The following is a 13,872-nucleotide window of genomic DNA, read 5'->3' on the forward strand; positions in this document are numbered from 1 at the left end:
AACCCTTATTGATCTGTCATTCACTCTGGAGTTAAACTCATCTGTATCCACACATACCTTGACAGTGTGCGGGTGGGGTCAGGCTGATGGAGGCGTGGCTGTCACTCTATGCCAAACAGCCCCTCCCACCACCAAACATTCCAACACCAGTGGGAGTGAAACTGGAGTGTTGGCTGAAGGGTCTAGAGCAGGATTTGAACCACCAACCTTTAATTTGTGGATCACACGCTCCAGAGCCTGAACCCTAACCCTTCAATATATGATCATATATGAAGAGTAAATATATAAATATGTGTTTAACTATAAATGTATACATGACAGATGTTTATTTGTTCATGGGTTCAGACTGAATTTAACACAAATGTGTGAGTGAAACTGAATGAACCTTTAACAAAAAGACACTAATGAAAAATATATAGAACCAGAGTTTAAAAAAATCTAAGTGTGTATTAGATCACAGAGAGAAGAGACATTCTACAGATGAAAGAGAAGAAGAAGAAGAAGAAGAAGAAGAAAAAAGAGAAGAAGAAAAAGAAGAAGAAAAAAGAGGAGGAGAAGAAGAAGAAGAAGGAGAAGGAGAAGAAGAAGAAGAAGAAGAAGAAGAAGAAGAAGAAGAAGAAGAAGAAGAAGAAATATGTTCAGTCCTCATCCTGACACCATTCATGTTCAAATGCTGTTCCTGTCTGAACCTTTTGGTTTCTTCAGTTTGATCTGGTTCTTAGTTCAGTTTGATCTGGTTCTTAGTTCAGTTTGATCTGGTTCTTAGTTCACTGTGATCTGGTTCTTAGTTCAGTTTGATCTGGTTCTTAGTTCAGTTTGATCTGGTTCTTAGTTCACTGTGATCTGGTTCTTAGTTCAGTTTGATCTGGTTCTTAGTTCAGTTTGATCTGGTTCTTAGTTCAGTGTGATCTGGTTCTTAGTTCAGTTTGATCTGGTTCTTAGTTCAGTGTGATCTGGTTCTTAGTTCAGTAGGTTCTGGTTCTTAGTTCACTGTGATCTGGTTCTTAGTACACTTGGATCTGGTTCTTAGTTCAGTGGGATCTGGTTCTTAGTTCAGTGTAATCTGGTTCTTAGTTCAGTGTAATCTGGTTCTTATTTCAGTGAGATCTGGTTCTTATTTCAGTGGGATCTGGTTCTTAGTTCAGAACCAGGTGAACTGAATCTGTTCAGGTTTTTCAGACTTGATCCAACCACACATCTAATAACTGATCCCAGATCAATACCTGTTCAGTAATCTGTTCCACATCCACTTTCAGAGGAACGATGGAACACAGGACCAGAAGAGTCCAGAAGAAGAACAGGACCACAGAAGACCTGACCCCCTTCAACCGTTCAATGTGGATCACAGAGACTGCCAGGACCTGAAAGAAAAGAACAGAAATAGGAGTTCAAGGAAAGGAGGAACCTGTGGACATGGGTCCAGACAACCTGGTCTACAGACCACCAGGTTTACAGACCACCAGGTCTACAGACCCTGTATCTAACAGTCTGGGGGGTTCATGAGTATCTGATGGTCTGGGGGGGTTCAGAAGTTGTTTCAAAAATACTTTTGTGTCCAAACACAAAAATTTGTAGTTTTTCTGTTTTTCAGTTCAGACTCAGACTTGGGTTAGGATTATTTTAGGGTTAGATTTTTTGTTTTGGGTTAAGGTTAGGGTTAAGGTTCGGTTTTCCCTTTGTCAGTCCAGACTTAAACTTGGATGGGTTAGGGTTAGGGTTTGGTTTTTCTTTGTCCAGTCCAGACTTAAACTTGGATGGGTTAGGGTTTGGTTTTTCTTTGTCCAGTCCAGACTTAAACTTGGGTTCGGGTTAGGGGTTAGACTTAGACTTGGATGTAAATGTGGTTTTTCTCACCAGAGTGAAGATTCGGATCAGGGGACCCAGAAGGAAGACCAGGTTCTGATGGACCACCTGGTCCTGGTCCTCTTTCAACAGGAAGTACAACATCTGGACCAGACTGAAGGAAGCCAGACTAAGACCCAGAACCTGCAGAGACCAGGACCAGGATTAGAGAAACCAGGATTAGACAGAGACCAGGACCAGGATTAGACAGAGACCAGAACCAGGATTAGACAAAGACCAGAACCAAACAAATAGAAGTATGGAGTATTGATGAGGATTAAAAAGCTCTATTTATTCTTACTGGTCTAACTGGTCTATCTGGTCTTGCTGGTGTTACTGTCATATCAGTCCCTGGACTCCAGTCTGTTTTGTCTGTCTTGTCTGTCTTGTCTGCCATTTCCTGTTTTATTTTGTTAAGTTTCCCTCATGTGTCGTGTCTGGTGTTTATACTTCCCTTCCCTGATTGTTCCACCTGTGTCTCATTGTCTTCCCTCCCTCTTGTGTATATAAGCCCTGTGTTTGTTCGGTGCCAGTTCGTATTCGCCCAGTGTGTCTACTTACCAGCGCTTCTTTGGATCCTGTTCATCTGCCTGTCTGTTTTTTGACCTGGATTGTTTCTTTGACACCTGAGTTTTTCGCCTGACCCCTGTCTGTACCTCAGCCTCAGTTTCTTCTCCTGTGTTCAACCTTCAGCCTGGATTCTCGGTACATGAGATTGCCTTTTCCCAATGTCCTGTTGCCTGCCTGCTAGTCTTCCCGTGTATGACCTGGTCTGTCCCCTGACTCTTGTCTGCTTCCTCCTAGTCGGGTTCTCCTCGTGTGCTCCTGACCCGGGCTGTGAGGCTTTTCACTGGAATTTGGAATCCGTGACGAATCTGCGACGCAGCTTCACTGAAGACTCACCCATTATCTTTTTGTGTGAACTGTGTATACTGATTGCGTTTTATTTAACACACTTCCATTGTATATCTGTCTGAGGTTCTTACATTTGGGTTCAGATCTCGTACTTCCAGTCTTAACAGTTACTGGCCTATCTGGTCTTATTGGTGTAATAGGTCTTAATGGTGTTACTGGTCTATCTGGTCTTATGGGTCTATCTGGTGTCCTGTTCCAGTCTAGCTGTTGTTACTGGTCTGTCTGGTCTTACTGGTCTTCCTGGTCTAACTGGTGTCCTCTTACAGTCCAACTGGTCTATCTGGTGTAACTGGTCTTACTGGCCTAACTGGTCTATCTAGTCTTACTGGTCTACCTGGTCTTGCTAGTCTAACTGGTGTCCTGTTCCAGTCTCACTGGTCTATCTGGTCTTAAGGGTCTTACTGGTCTAACTGGTGTATCTGGTCTTACTGGTCTATCTAGTCTTTCTGGTCTATCTACTCTTTGTGGTCTATCTGGTCTTACTGGTCTAACTGGTGTCCTGTTCCGGTCTAACTGGTCTATGTGGTCTTACTGATGCAGTAGTTTTACCATCTTACTGCAGCACAGTCTAGACAGGTGGATGACACCTGGATGTGGGCGGAGCTGCAGGTAGAGCAGGTAGAATGGAGAACAGGTCCACAGGTAAACACAGGGGAACCAGACCAGGACTGTGTGCTGGAAACACCGGCTCAGGTTTGGGCGGTCCGTGTTCCAGGTCAGGTTCCAGTCCTGAAACCAGACCAGATGGGGGTCAGGGAACAGGGTCTACGTTCTATAGACACACATGAGCATTAACGCTAGACTGCCTGGGTTAGGGGTCTGACCTGGGTTAGGGTTAGGGGTCTGACCTGGGTTAGGGTTAGGGGTCTGACCTGGGTTAAGGTTAGGGGTTTGACCTGGGTCAGGGTTAGGGTTAGGGGTCTGACTTGGGTTAGGGTTAAGGTTAGGAGAGTTCACAAAGTACAAGCCGCCTCCCTCCAAAGCCCTGCCCTCTTCACACTGTGAAATCATGTACATGTAGGCAGAGTCCTGTGGCAGTAGAAGCTGACCTTTGACCTGTGTGTTCAGTCCAGTCCACCTGACTCCAGCTGACCTTTGACCTGTGTGTTCAGTCCAGTCCACCTGACTCCGTCCTTCATTCAGACTGACCGCTGCAGTCATTTTTTCCGTTTGCTTCCATTGTTTTTTGTTTCTGTTCAACACATGAGTCTGAGTTCTGTCCAGTCACATCCTTTAACAGAAGACTGTGGTAAGAGACAGGAGGAGAACCAGTGGAACCTCCTATCGGATGATTGACAGGAGGAGAACCAGTGGAACTTCCTATAAGATGTGAGGTGGCGCTAACAGATGAGTGACAGGAGGCTCATTCAGGCTCGGCCAATTATTTTCTTCAGACCAAATAAAATGATTTAATCAGACTTTGATCAGAAATATGAGACTGAAATATTTGTGGATTTCAAAACCTGGTGGATTATTTTACATTTTAGTTTGACACACGTTTATCAGAAGCGTTTGAAGAAGACTAAAGAAAAGTGTAAAAATGCTGCATCATAGGGTGGAGCTTTAATAGAGGGTGTGCACATACAGGCCACGCCCCTATAAGCCCAGGCCACACCCCTCTGTCAGACTGAGTGTCTTAAACCAACCTGTTCAACATGTCGGAGTATAACACTGAACATAGGTGGAGTATAACACTAAACATAGGTGGAGTATAGCAGTAAACACAAGTGGAGTATAGCAGTAAACACAGGTGGAGTATAACAGTAAACACAGGTGGAGTGTAGCAGAAAAAACAGGTGGAGTATAGCAGTAAACACAGGTGGAGTATAGTAGTAAACACAGGTAGAGTACAACACTAAACATAGGTGGAGTATAGCAGTAAACACAGGTGGTGTATAACACTAAACATAGGTGGAGTATAGCAGTAAACACCGGTGGAGTATAATAGTAAACATAGGTGGAGTATAGCAGTAAACACAGGTGGAGTGTAGCAGTAAACACAGGTGGAGTATAACACTAAACATAGGTGGAGTATAGCAGTAAACACCGGTGGAGTATAATAGTAAACATAGGTGGAGTATAGCAGTAAACACAGGTGGAGTGTAGCAGTAAACACAGGTGGAGTATAGCAGTAAACACAGGTGGAGTGTAGCAGTAAACACAGGTGGAGTATAGTAGTAAACACAGGTGGAGTATAACACTAAACATAGGTGGAGTATAGCAGTAAACACAGGTGGAGTATAGTAGTAAACACAGGTGGAGTATAACACTAAACATAGGTGGAGAAAAGCAGTAAACACAGGTGGAGTGTAGTAGTAAACACAGGTGGAGTACAACATTGAACATAGGTGGAGTATAACACTAAACATAGGTGGAGTATAGCAGTAAACACAGGTGGAGTATAGCAGTAAATGCAGGTGGAGTATGACACTAAACATAGGTGGAGTATAGCAGTAAACACAGGTGGAGTATAGCAGTAAACACAGGTGAAGTGTAGCAGTAAACACAGGTGGAGTATAGTAGTAAACACAGGTGGAGTATAACACTAAACATAGGTGGAGTATAGCAGTAAACACAGGTGGAGTATAACACTAAACATAGGTGGAGTATAGCAGTAAACACAGGTGGAGTATAATAGTAAACATAGGTGGAGTATAGCAGTAAACACAGGTGGAGTATAACACAAAACATAGGTGGAGTATAGCAGTAAACACCGGTGGAGTATAATAGTAAACATAGGTGGAGTATAGCAGTAAACACAGGTGGAGTATAGCAGTAAACACAGGTGGAGTGTAGCAGTAAACACAGGTGGAGTATAGCAGTAAACACAGGTGGAGTGTAGCAGTAAACACAGGTGGAGTATAGTAGTAAACACAGGTGGAGTATAACACTAAACATAGGTGGAGTATAGCAGTAAACACAGGTGGAGTATAGTAGTAAACACAGGAGGAGTATAACACTAAACATAGGTGGAGTATAGCAGTAAACACAGGTGGAGTGTAGTAGTAAACACAGGTGGAGTATAACATTGAACATAGGTGGAGTATAACACTAAACATAGGTGGAGTATAGCAGTAAACACAGGTGGAATATAGCAGTAAATGCAGGTGGAGTATGACACTAAACATAGGTGGAGTATAGCAGTAAACACAGGTGGAGTATAGCAGTAAACACAGGTGAAGTGTAGCAGTAAACACAGGTGGAGTATAGTAGTAAACACAGGTGGAGTATAACACTAAACATAGGTGGAGTATAGCAGTAAACACAGGTGGAGTATAACACTAAACATAGGTGGAGTATAGCAGTAAACACCGGTGGAGTATAATAGTAAACATAGTTGGAGTATAGCAGTAAACAAAGGTGGAGTGTAGCAGTAAACACAGGTGGAGTATAGCAGTAAACACAGGTGGAGTATAATAGTAAACATAGGTGGAGTATAGCAGTAAACACAGGTGGAGTATAGCAGTAAACACAGGTGGAGTGTAGCAGTAAACACAGGTGGAGTATAGTAGTAAACACAGGTGGAGTATAACACTAAACATAGGTGGAGTATAACACTAAAACCAGGTGGAGTATAGCAGTAAACACAGCTGGAGTATAGCAGTAAACACAGGTGGAGTATAATAGTAAACATAGGTGGAGTATAACAGTAAACAGGTGGAGTATAGCAGTAAACAAAGGTGGAGTATAGCAGTAAACACAGGTGGAGTATAGCAGTAAACATAGGTGGAGTATAATAGTAAACATAGGTGGAGAATAGCAGTAAACATAGGTGGAGTGTAGCAGTAAACACAGGTGGAGTATAGCAGTAAACATAGGTGGAGTATAATAGTAAACATAGGTGAAGTATAGCAGTAAACACAGGTGGAGTGTAGCAGTAAACACAGGTAGAGTATAATAGTAAACATAGGTGGAGAATAGCAGTAAACACAGGTGGAGTATGATAGTAAACATAGGTGGAGAATAGCAGTAAACACAGGTGGAGTATAGCAGTAAACACAAGTGGAGTATAATATTAAACATAGGTGGAGAATAGCAGTAAACACAGGTGGAGTATAGCAGTAAACACAGATGGAGTATAGCAGTAAACACAGGTGGAGTATAACAGTAAACATAGGTGGAGTATAGCAGTAAACACAGGTGGAGTGTAGCAGTAAACACAGGTGGAGTATAGCAGCAAACACAGGTGGAGTATAGCAGTAAACACAGGTGGAGTGTAGCAGTAAACACAGGTGAAGTATAGCAGTAAACACAGGTGGAGTGTAGCAGTAAACACAGGTGGAGTGTAGCAGTAAACACAGGTGAAGTATAGCAGTAAACACAGGTGGAGTGTAGCAGTAAACACAGGTGGAGTATAATATTAAACATAGGTGGAGAATAGCAGTAAACACAGGTGGAGTATAGCAGTAAACACAGATGGAGTATAGCAGTAAACACAGGTGGAGTATAACAGTAAACATAGGTGGAGTATAGCAGTAAACACAGGTGGAGTGTAGCAGTAAACACAGGTGGAGTGTAGCAGTAAACACAGGTGGAGTGTAGCAGTAAACACAGGTGAAGTATAGCAGTAAACACAGGTGGAGTGTAGCAGTAAACACAGGTGGAGTTGGAAAATGTGAAGTTAAATTGTGGACAGTTGGACATGAATCTGTATGAGTGACCAAAGAACAAGTGGTCTAAAACTAGGGCCTAGAACCAGCTGATCCAAAGGGTCTAAAACTAGGGCCCAGAACCAGCTGATCCAAAGGTCATTTCCAGTCCAGCGTGGACTGACCCCAGTGAATCTATGCATGATCTACTGGGACTGAGCAGATTTACTGAGTCTAGTTCAGATCCAGTCCTTTATCCAACACAGATACTACTGCTGTGGACCAGCAGGGCACCACTGCATTCTGGGAAATTAGCAGAATTGCACCACCTGGTTTAAATTAACACATTATTCTGATAATATTATGGCTTTATTGTCAGAATATGACGACTTTAATCTCATAAACCAATGACATTTTTGTTAAATTATGAGGTTTTTTTATAACTACGACTTTATTCTCGTAACATTGTGTTTCTTTTTGTATTCGACTTTATTCTCATTAAATTCCAGGTTTTATCTCCACATTTTCTGACTTTCTTCTGGTAGTGCCCAGTGTTTTTCTTCTGTGGTCCTAATACTCCGTCGTAGCTTTATTCTCCAGTTCCCCGTATTTGTAAAACTAGGTTGGCCCCAGTTTCAGTTAGTTTACTAATCATGTAGGAGCACAAGGTTCACAATCACAAAATGAGACAAAAACCATGAAAGATCTGATCATGAAACCAAGAGCTGCACTAAGAAGGACCGTTAGCCAAAACAATAGGTCATTTCAGGTCTGATTTGACCCAAAAATTCAGCATCAGTGAATGTTAGCTGACACCAAACAGGATCCACAGATCTAGGTTTGGTTTCTGGATTTGTGGATCCATCTCCTTCTCTTTTGTTTGTCTTTGGGTGTCTGTAAACGATAGCTCCCACTGCTTTAAGAACCTGAAAATACAAGCAGCCAACAACAGCTCTGACCCATTTTCATTCAATATTGTTCTTCAGTTTAGACAGGATTGAAGCCAACACTGTCACTCATCTGCCTTTGTCTGACACTCAGTGGGCGGAGCCACAGTGACATCACCTGCAGACCCTCTGTCCCCTCCCACTGTTAATCTATATGTTTAAGATGCAGTTTTCCGACCCTTTGTAGAAATAACACCTTAAAGTGTTCTTTTCAGGTTTTGCAGCAGGCTTAGGAGTGTGTTTATATGAGTTTGTGTCCATGTGGGCTGAAGGTCTGGATCCCAGGGTCCACTCCAGTTCATCCAAAGGTGTTCTATCAGGTTGAGGTCTGGACTCTGGGAGTTAGGGTTAGACTAGTCCAGTTCTTTGTTCACTGGCGTCAGTCCAAAGGGGATCGTCTCCAAACTGGTCCACAAAGTTGGACCATGAAACTCCAAAATGTTTGATTCTGCTGCAGTGTTAAGAGTTCCTTTGACTGGAACTGGGGGCGCCAAGTCCAACCCCTGGTCAACACCCCCCCCCCCCCCCCACACACACACACACACACACACACACGCACACACACATACACACACACCATTGGTCAGTTGTGAATGGTCAGTCCAGAGGTCAGTGTCCACTGCTGCTACATGTCTTGCTCTGCACTGACCTCAGTCATGGAAGGGTTGGATGCAGCTGCTTAACTGTGAAAACCCATTCCATGAAGGTCTGTATTTTATTTATTTATTTGTTTGTTTGTTTGTTTGTTTGACAGGGACAGTGCAGTCATAGTTACAGGTGTCAGCCGATATGATGCATTTACAGTTTGTCTCTGATTGGTCTGTTCTACACCACTACAGAACATTATAACATAGATTTAAAACAAAAACCTCTGTTCTATAGAACAACACAATGAAACTGTCCATAGTTACTGCAGTGCATTTATTTATATAAAACATATATTCAGTCGCTCATCTACACATAATAGACAATATTTACAAATGAGTACTGCTTTGTTTTTTTTTCAGCCAAAACTTAGTTCCAGTGGTGAACATTTTCAACTCTGAAATGGATTTTATTTCAGGTGGGAGTGAGTTTAGGATGAAGGATGGTACCCAGTGACCTGGGGTGGTTTGGACTGGGATGAGGATCAGCACCTCCAAATCTGAGTCTGTGGTTCTGGACCAGATAAAGGTGGTCTGCCCTCTTTGGGTCGGTGGAGAGTCTTTGACCCAGAGGAGGAGTTCCAGTATCTGGGTCTGGTTCACAGTGAGGGAAGGGTGGAGTGTGCGATTGATAGGTGGAAGGATGGAGGTTCAGATTGATAGGCAGATGGGTGCAGCATCTGCAGTGCTGCAGTGCTTGTATGGGTCTGTTGTGGTTCAGAAGGAGCTGAGCCCAAAGGAGAAGCTCTGGATTTACCCTCAGTCTACGTTCAGACCCTCACCTGTGGTCATGAGCTGTGGGTCAGGACCCAAAGGGCCAGATCCAGGACCCAAAGGACCAGATCCATGATACCAGCGGTCCAAGTGAGTTTCCTCTGTAGGGTGGGTGGATCCACCCTTAGGGATAGGGGGTGGAGCTCAGAGTAGAACCACTGCTTCTCCATGTCCAGAGGAACCAGCTGAGGTGCATCAGACATCTGGTTCAGATCCTCCTGGACTCCTCCCTGGGGAGGTGTTCTGGGCATGTCCCACCAGGAGGAGGAGTCTGAGGAGAGGGAGGAGCCTGAGCAGAGAAAGGAGTCTGAGGAGAGGGAGGAGTCTGAGCAGAGGGAGGAGTCTGAGGAAAGGGAGGAGTCTGAGCAGAGGGAGCATTCTGAGGAGAGGGAAGTTTGGGCATCCCTGCTTAGACTGTTACCCCTGTGACCCAGCCCTGGATAAGAGGAAGAGAATGGATGGATGGATGGATGGATGGATGGCAGTGAGTTTGTGAGTTTAAAGCTCTACCAGGAAAAAAGCTGACTGAATGTTCTTGTGCAGTTTAGGTTTGAGAAACTTCTGGGACATCTAGTCCTGTTTAGTCTCAATAAACTGGCAGTGCTGGGTCAAGGTTAGGGCTTAAGTTTGGGTTAGGGTTTGAGTCTGGGTTAGAGTTTAAATCTAGGTTATGGTTTAAGTCTGGGTTAGGGTTTAAATCTGCATTTCCATTTCTATGAAATCAGAGTTCATTCATGTTGGACTCACCCAGAAAGGATCCAGACCACTGAGTCTGCACAGAGTCTCCATCAGACCAGACCAGAGGACCAGGAGGATCTGAACTGAGTTAGGAGGGGACCACTTCTCCTTCTGTTTCTGCTCCTCCTCCTTTTCCTTCTCTTTCTCCTCCTTCTTCTCCTTTTCCTTCTCACTCCAAATGAATGCTGCTGATCAAACTAAACATCTGTGTTGAATTAACTCTCTCTTTCTTTAAATAACATCTTCTCTTGTCTTTAAATGAACTCTCTCTCTTTTCTTCAAATTAACTCTCCTTTTCTTTAAATGAAGTCTGTCTCTCTTTTCTTTAAATAAACTCTGTCTTTTCTTTAAATGAACTCTCTTGTCTTTAAATGAACTCTCTCTTTTCTTTAAATGAACTCCTTTTTTCTTTAAATTAACTCTCTCTCTTTTCTTTAAATGAACTCTCCTCTTGTCATACTTTGTTGCTCAGTTGTGACATTTCTTGTCCCTCTGCTCTGCGTTATAAAACCTCTGTAACACAACCATGACAAATAACTGAACTGTGTGTGCTGTGGTCACATGGGACTAGAATACAACCATTCCTCTAATCACTACTGAAAAAAAAAAACAAAAAAAAACTGATGAAGGCCATGGAACACTGTTCACAAACTCCAACTAAAACACCTGTATAAATTCATGACATATCAACCAAATATGATCCTAAAGACAGCCTAAAAAATTCAACTAACAGACTGAAGTTCAGGTTTGATTGAAATGTCATGAAACACAAGAAATGAAAGTCAGTGTTTTTTTTTTCTTTTTTGTTCTGATACAATAAAGTGAAGAGGTTTTAACAGGATTATATTAGACAGAAAAGGATAGGAGGGATTCTGTTAGAGGGTTAGGGATAACCCATAATATAAAAACACGGAATTAACTTCAGTGGAGGATTAGGGGTTAGGGTTAACGGTTAGGGTTAACGGTTAGGGTTAGGGCCAGGGTTGGGGTCAGTATGGGGACTAAGGGGGAAGGTCAGGCTCAGCAGCCTCCAGATGATGAACAGGGGAAAGGATTTGTGTTTATAAGGGTGCCCCCTCACAAAAGAGAGGACTGAAAAAAAAACCCTGTCCTCACCCTTCAGCTACCCCCCTTGTCAAGGCCCAACCGAGTCTCCACGCCAAGCACAACAACTTACATCCACACACCAAACACATAACACCACAACACCCAGCACACACACCAACACTCCTATCTCCCACATATTTTCTGCTTTTAAGTTTTATTGCCTTTGCTTTTTTGTTGTTTGTTCCCTTTTCCTTTCTTTAGTTTCTATTCCTTTTCCTTTTCTATCTTCTTTTAAAGTTATGGCACCCCCTTCTCTTTCCCTCACTTTCTTCTGTCTAAATGAGTTTACTTCTCTTCTCGACTTTTCTTTGTCTTCTTGACTGTTTCTTCTTGGCACCCCCTTTATCTTTCCCTTACTTCCTGTTTTGTTTTGTGCTTTTCAGCAGTTTGTTCCAATCTTCGTGACGCGTTTCGACTCTATTTGGTCTTAATCAGGTGATTTCCATTTGAATTACGATAGGGCTAGGACTAAATAAGGGTTAGGGTTAACTCTAAATTAGGGTTAGGGTTAGTTAGGGTTAGGGTAAGGGTTAGGGGGGTTAGGGTTAGGGTTAGGAACAGGCAAGAAAACCACGATGACCCAGTTGAGGATGACCCATTTGTTTTTGGAGGGTTAGGGGTTAGGGTTAGGTTAGGGTTAGGTTAGGGTAGGGTTAGGGTTAGGGTTAGGGTTAGGTTAGGGTTAGGGTTAGGGTTAGGGTTTAGGGTTAGGGTTAGGGTTTAGGGTTAGGGTTAGGGTTAGGGTTAGGGTTAGGGTTAGGGTTAGGGTTAGGGGTTAGGGTTAGGGTTAGGGTTAGAATAGATGTTGCCCCTCCCAAGGAGGGGCGGTGGCCGGTCCACCCGACTAATAGGCCGGGGCCGGCCCTGGAGGTCATACCGCGGACGCCGGTCCGGGCGGCGTCCCCGCCGGACCACCGTCCACGCCCCCTCTCTCTCCATGCCCCAAGTTTGGGGACTATAAATATATGTATTTTTATTTATTTTTTATATATTGTTTTAATTGATATTTCTTTTTTTGTGTATTTTTTTGATTGGTTTTATTGTTTTTTTGTCTTTTTGTTGATTAGTTTTTTATGTGTTTTTTTTGTCTTTTATGAATTTATTTTTCACTTATTTTTAAACTTATATGAACTTATTTTATTTTTTATGAACTTATTTAATGTTTTTTTTAAACTTATATGAATTTATTTTTATAAATATATGAATTAATTTTTAATTTTTATGAACTTATTTAATTTTTATGAACTTGTATGAATTTATTTTTAATTCTTATGAATTTATTTAATTGTTTTTATTTAATTGTTTTAAATTAATTTTGCTTTTTTATGAATAAATTATATTTAATTGTTTTTAATCTATATTAATTTAATTGTTTTTAATCTATATGAATTTAATTAATTGTTTTTAATCTAGATATAAATGAAATGTTTTTAACCCAATTATTTTTTAATATTTTTTAATGAATTATTTTTTAATATTTTAACCTGTTTTTAAACTGTTTTTAACTATTTTAACCTGTTTTTAAACTGTTTTTAACTACTTTTAATGTTTTTCTTAAGAAACTATATTCTTTTAGTTGTTTATGTATTTTCTATTGTTTTTTGTCTTTCTCTTATTTTTTATTGTTTTTTGTCTTTTTCTTGTTTTGTTCTTTTTTTGGTCTTTGTTTTTTAAGAAAAGATCAAAAAAAATTTTTTTATTGTTTTTTGTCTTTTTCTTGTTTTGTTCTTTTTTTGGTCTTTGTTTTTTAAGAAAAGATCAAAAAAAATTTTTTTCTTTGTGCCTGTGTTCTGCTGTGTCTTTCTTTCTTTTGTTTTTATTTGTGTTGTGTACAATGTAAAAAATCAAAAAAGAAACAAAAAAAAACTCAAAATCACAGTAAAACTGGTAGGTGACGACGTTTCGGCCTCCCTCGGCCTTCTTCAGGTCACAAAAATAAAACAAAGAAAAATAAAACAAAAAAAAGAAAAAGAAAAATCCAAAACCAAAATGGCACACTGAATCCCTATTGTCTTAATTCAACAGAGCTGTTGTTTTTATTAAACAGAGCTGTTGTTTGTTGACAAAAGTTAATTGGTACAGTAAATCTTGTTAATTTTTAATGACAAGGTTTCTGTCTGTGTCAAAAGGTCCTTCTGGTACAGGGGTCAAAAGCAGAATGAGGTCTTTTCCCTCCTGCTGCGTGTACGTTCCCGCGCTTCTTGCACACACCCCCTGTGCTCACTAGCTCTAATCCCACTCTCTCTCTCCTACTGATTGTCTGGGGGGACCCCTCATACGGCACTTTTCATTACACAGAACTAGTCTGTCCGTACT

General features: G+C 41.6%; 1 protein-coding gene across 1 annotated transcript in view; it reads right to left on the bottom strand.

Moving 5' to 3' along the window:
• LOC115416017 (multidrug resistance-associated protein 1-like) overlaps positions 1–10,500 on the bottom strand; it is a 95,455-nt gene extending 84,955 nt beyond the window's left edge. Inside the window, exons 1-4 of the mRNA XM_030129718.1 lie at positions 10,459–10,500; positions 3,307–3,486; positions 1,855–1,986; positions 1,224–1,361 (exon numbers count right to left, since the gene is read on the bottom strand). Coding sequence (XP_029985578.1) covers positions 1,224–1,361; positions 1,855–1,986; positions 3,307–3,486; positions 10,459–10,500 — 492 coding nt within the window. The remainder of the gene's footprint in view (positions 1–1,223; positions 1,362–1,854; positions 1,987–3,306; positions 3,487–10,458) is intronic.
• Positions 10,501–13,872: the final 3,372 nt, after the last annotated feature.

Source organism: Sphaeramia orbicularis, unplaced genomic scaffold, assembly GCF_902148855.1.
Source record: "Sphaeramia orbicularis unplaced genomic scaffold, fSphaOr1.1, whole genome shotgun sequence".
NCBI classification, from domain to species: domain Eukaryota; kingdom Metazoa; phylum Chordata; class Actinopteri; order Kurtiformes; family Apogonidae; genus Sphaeramia; species Sphaeramia orbicularis.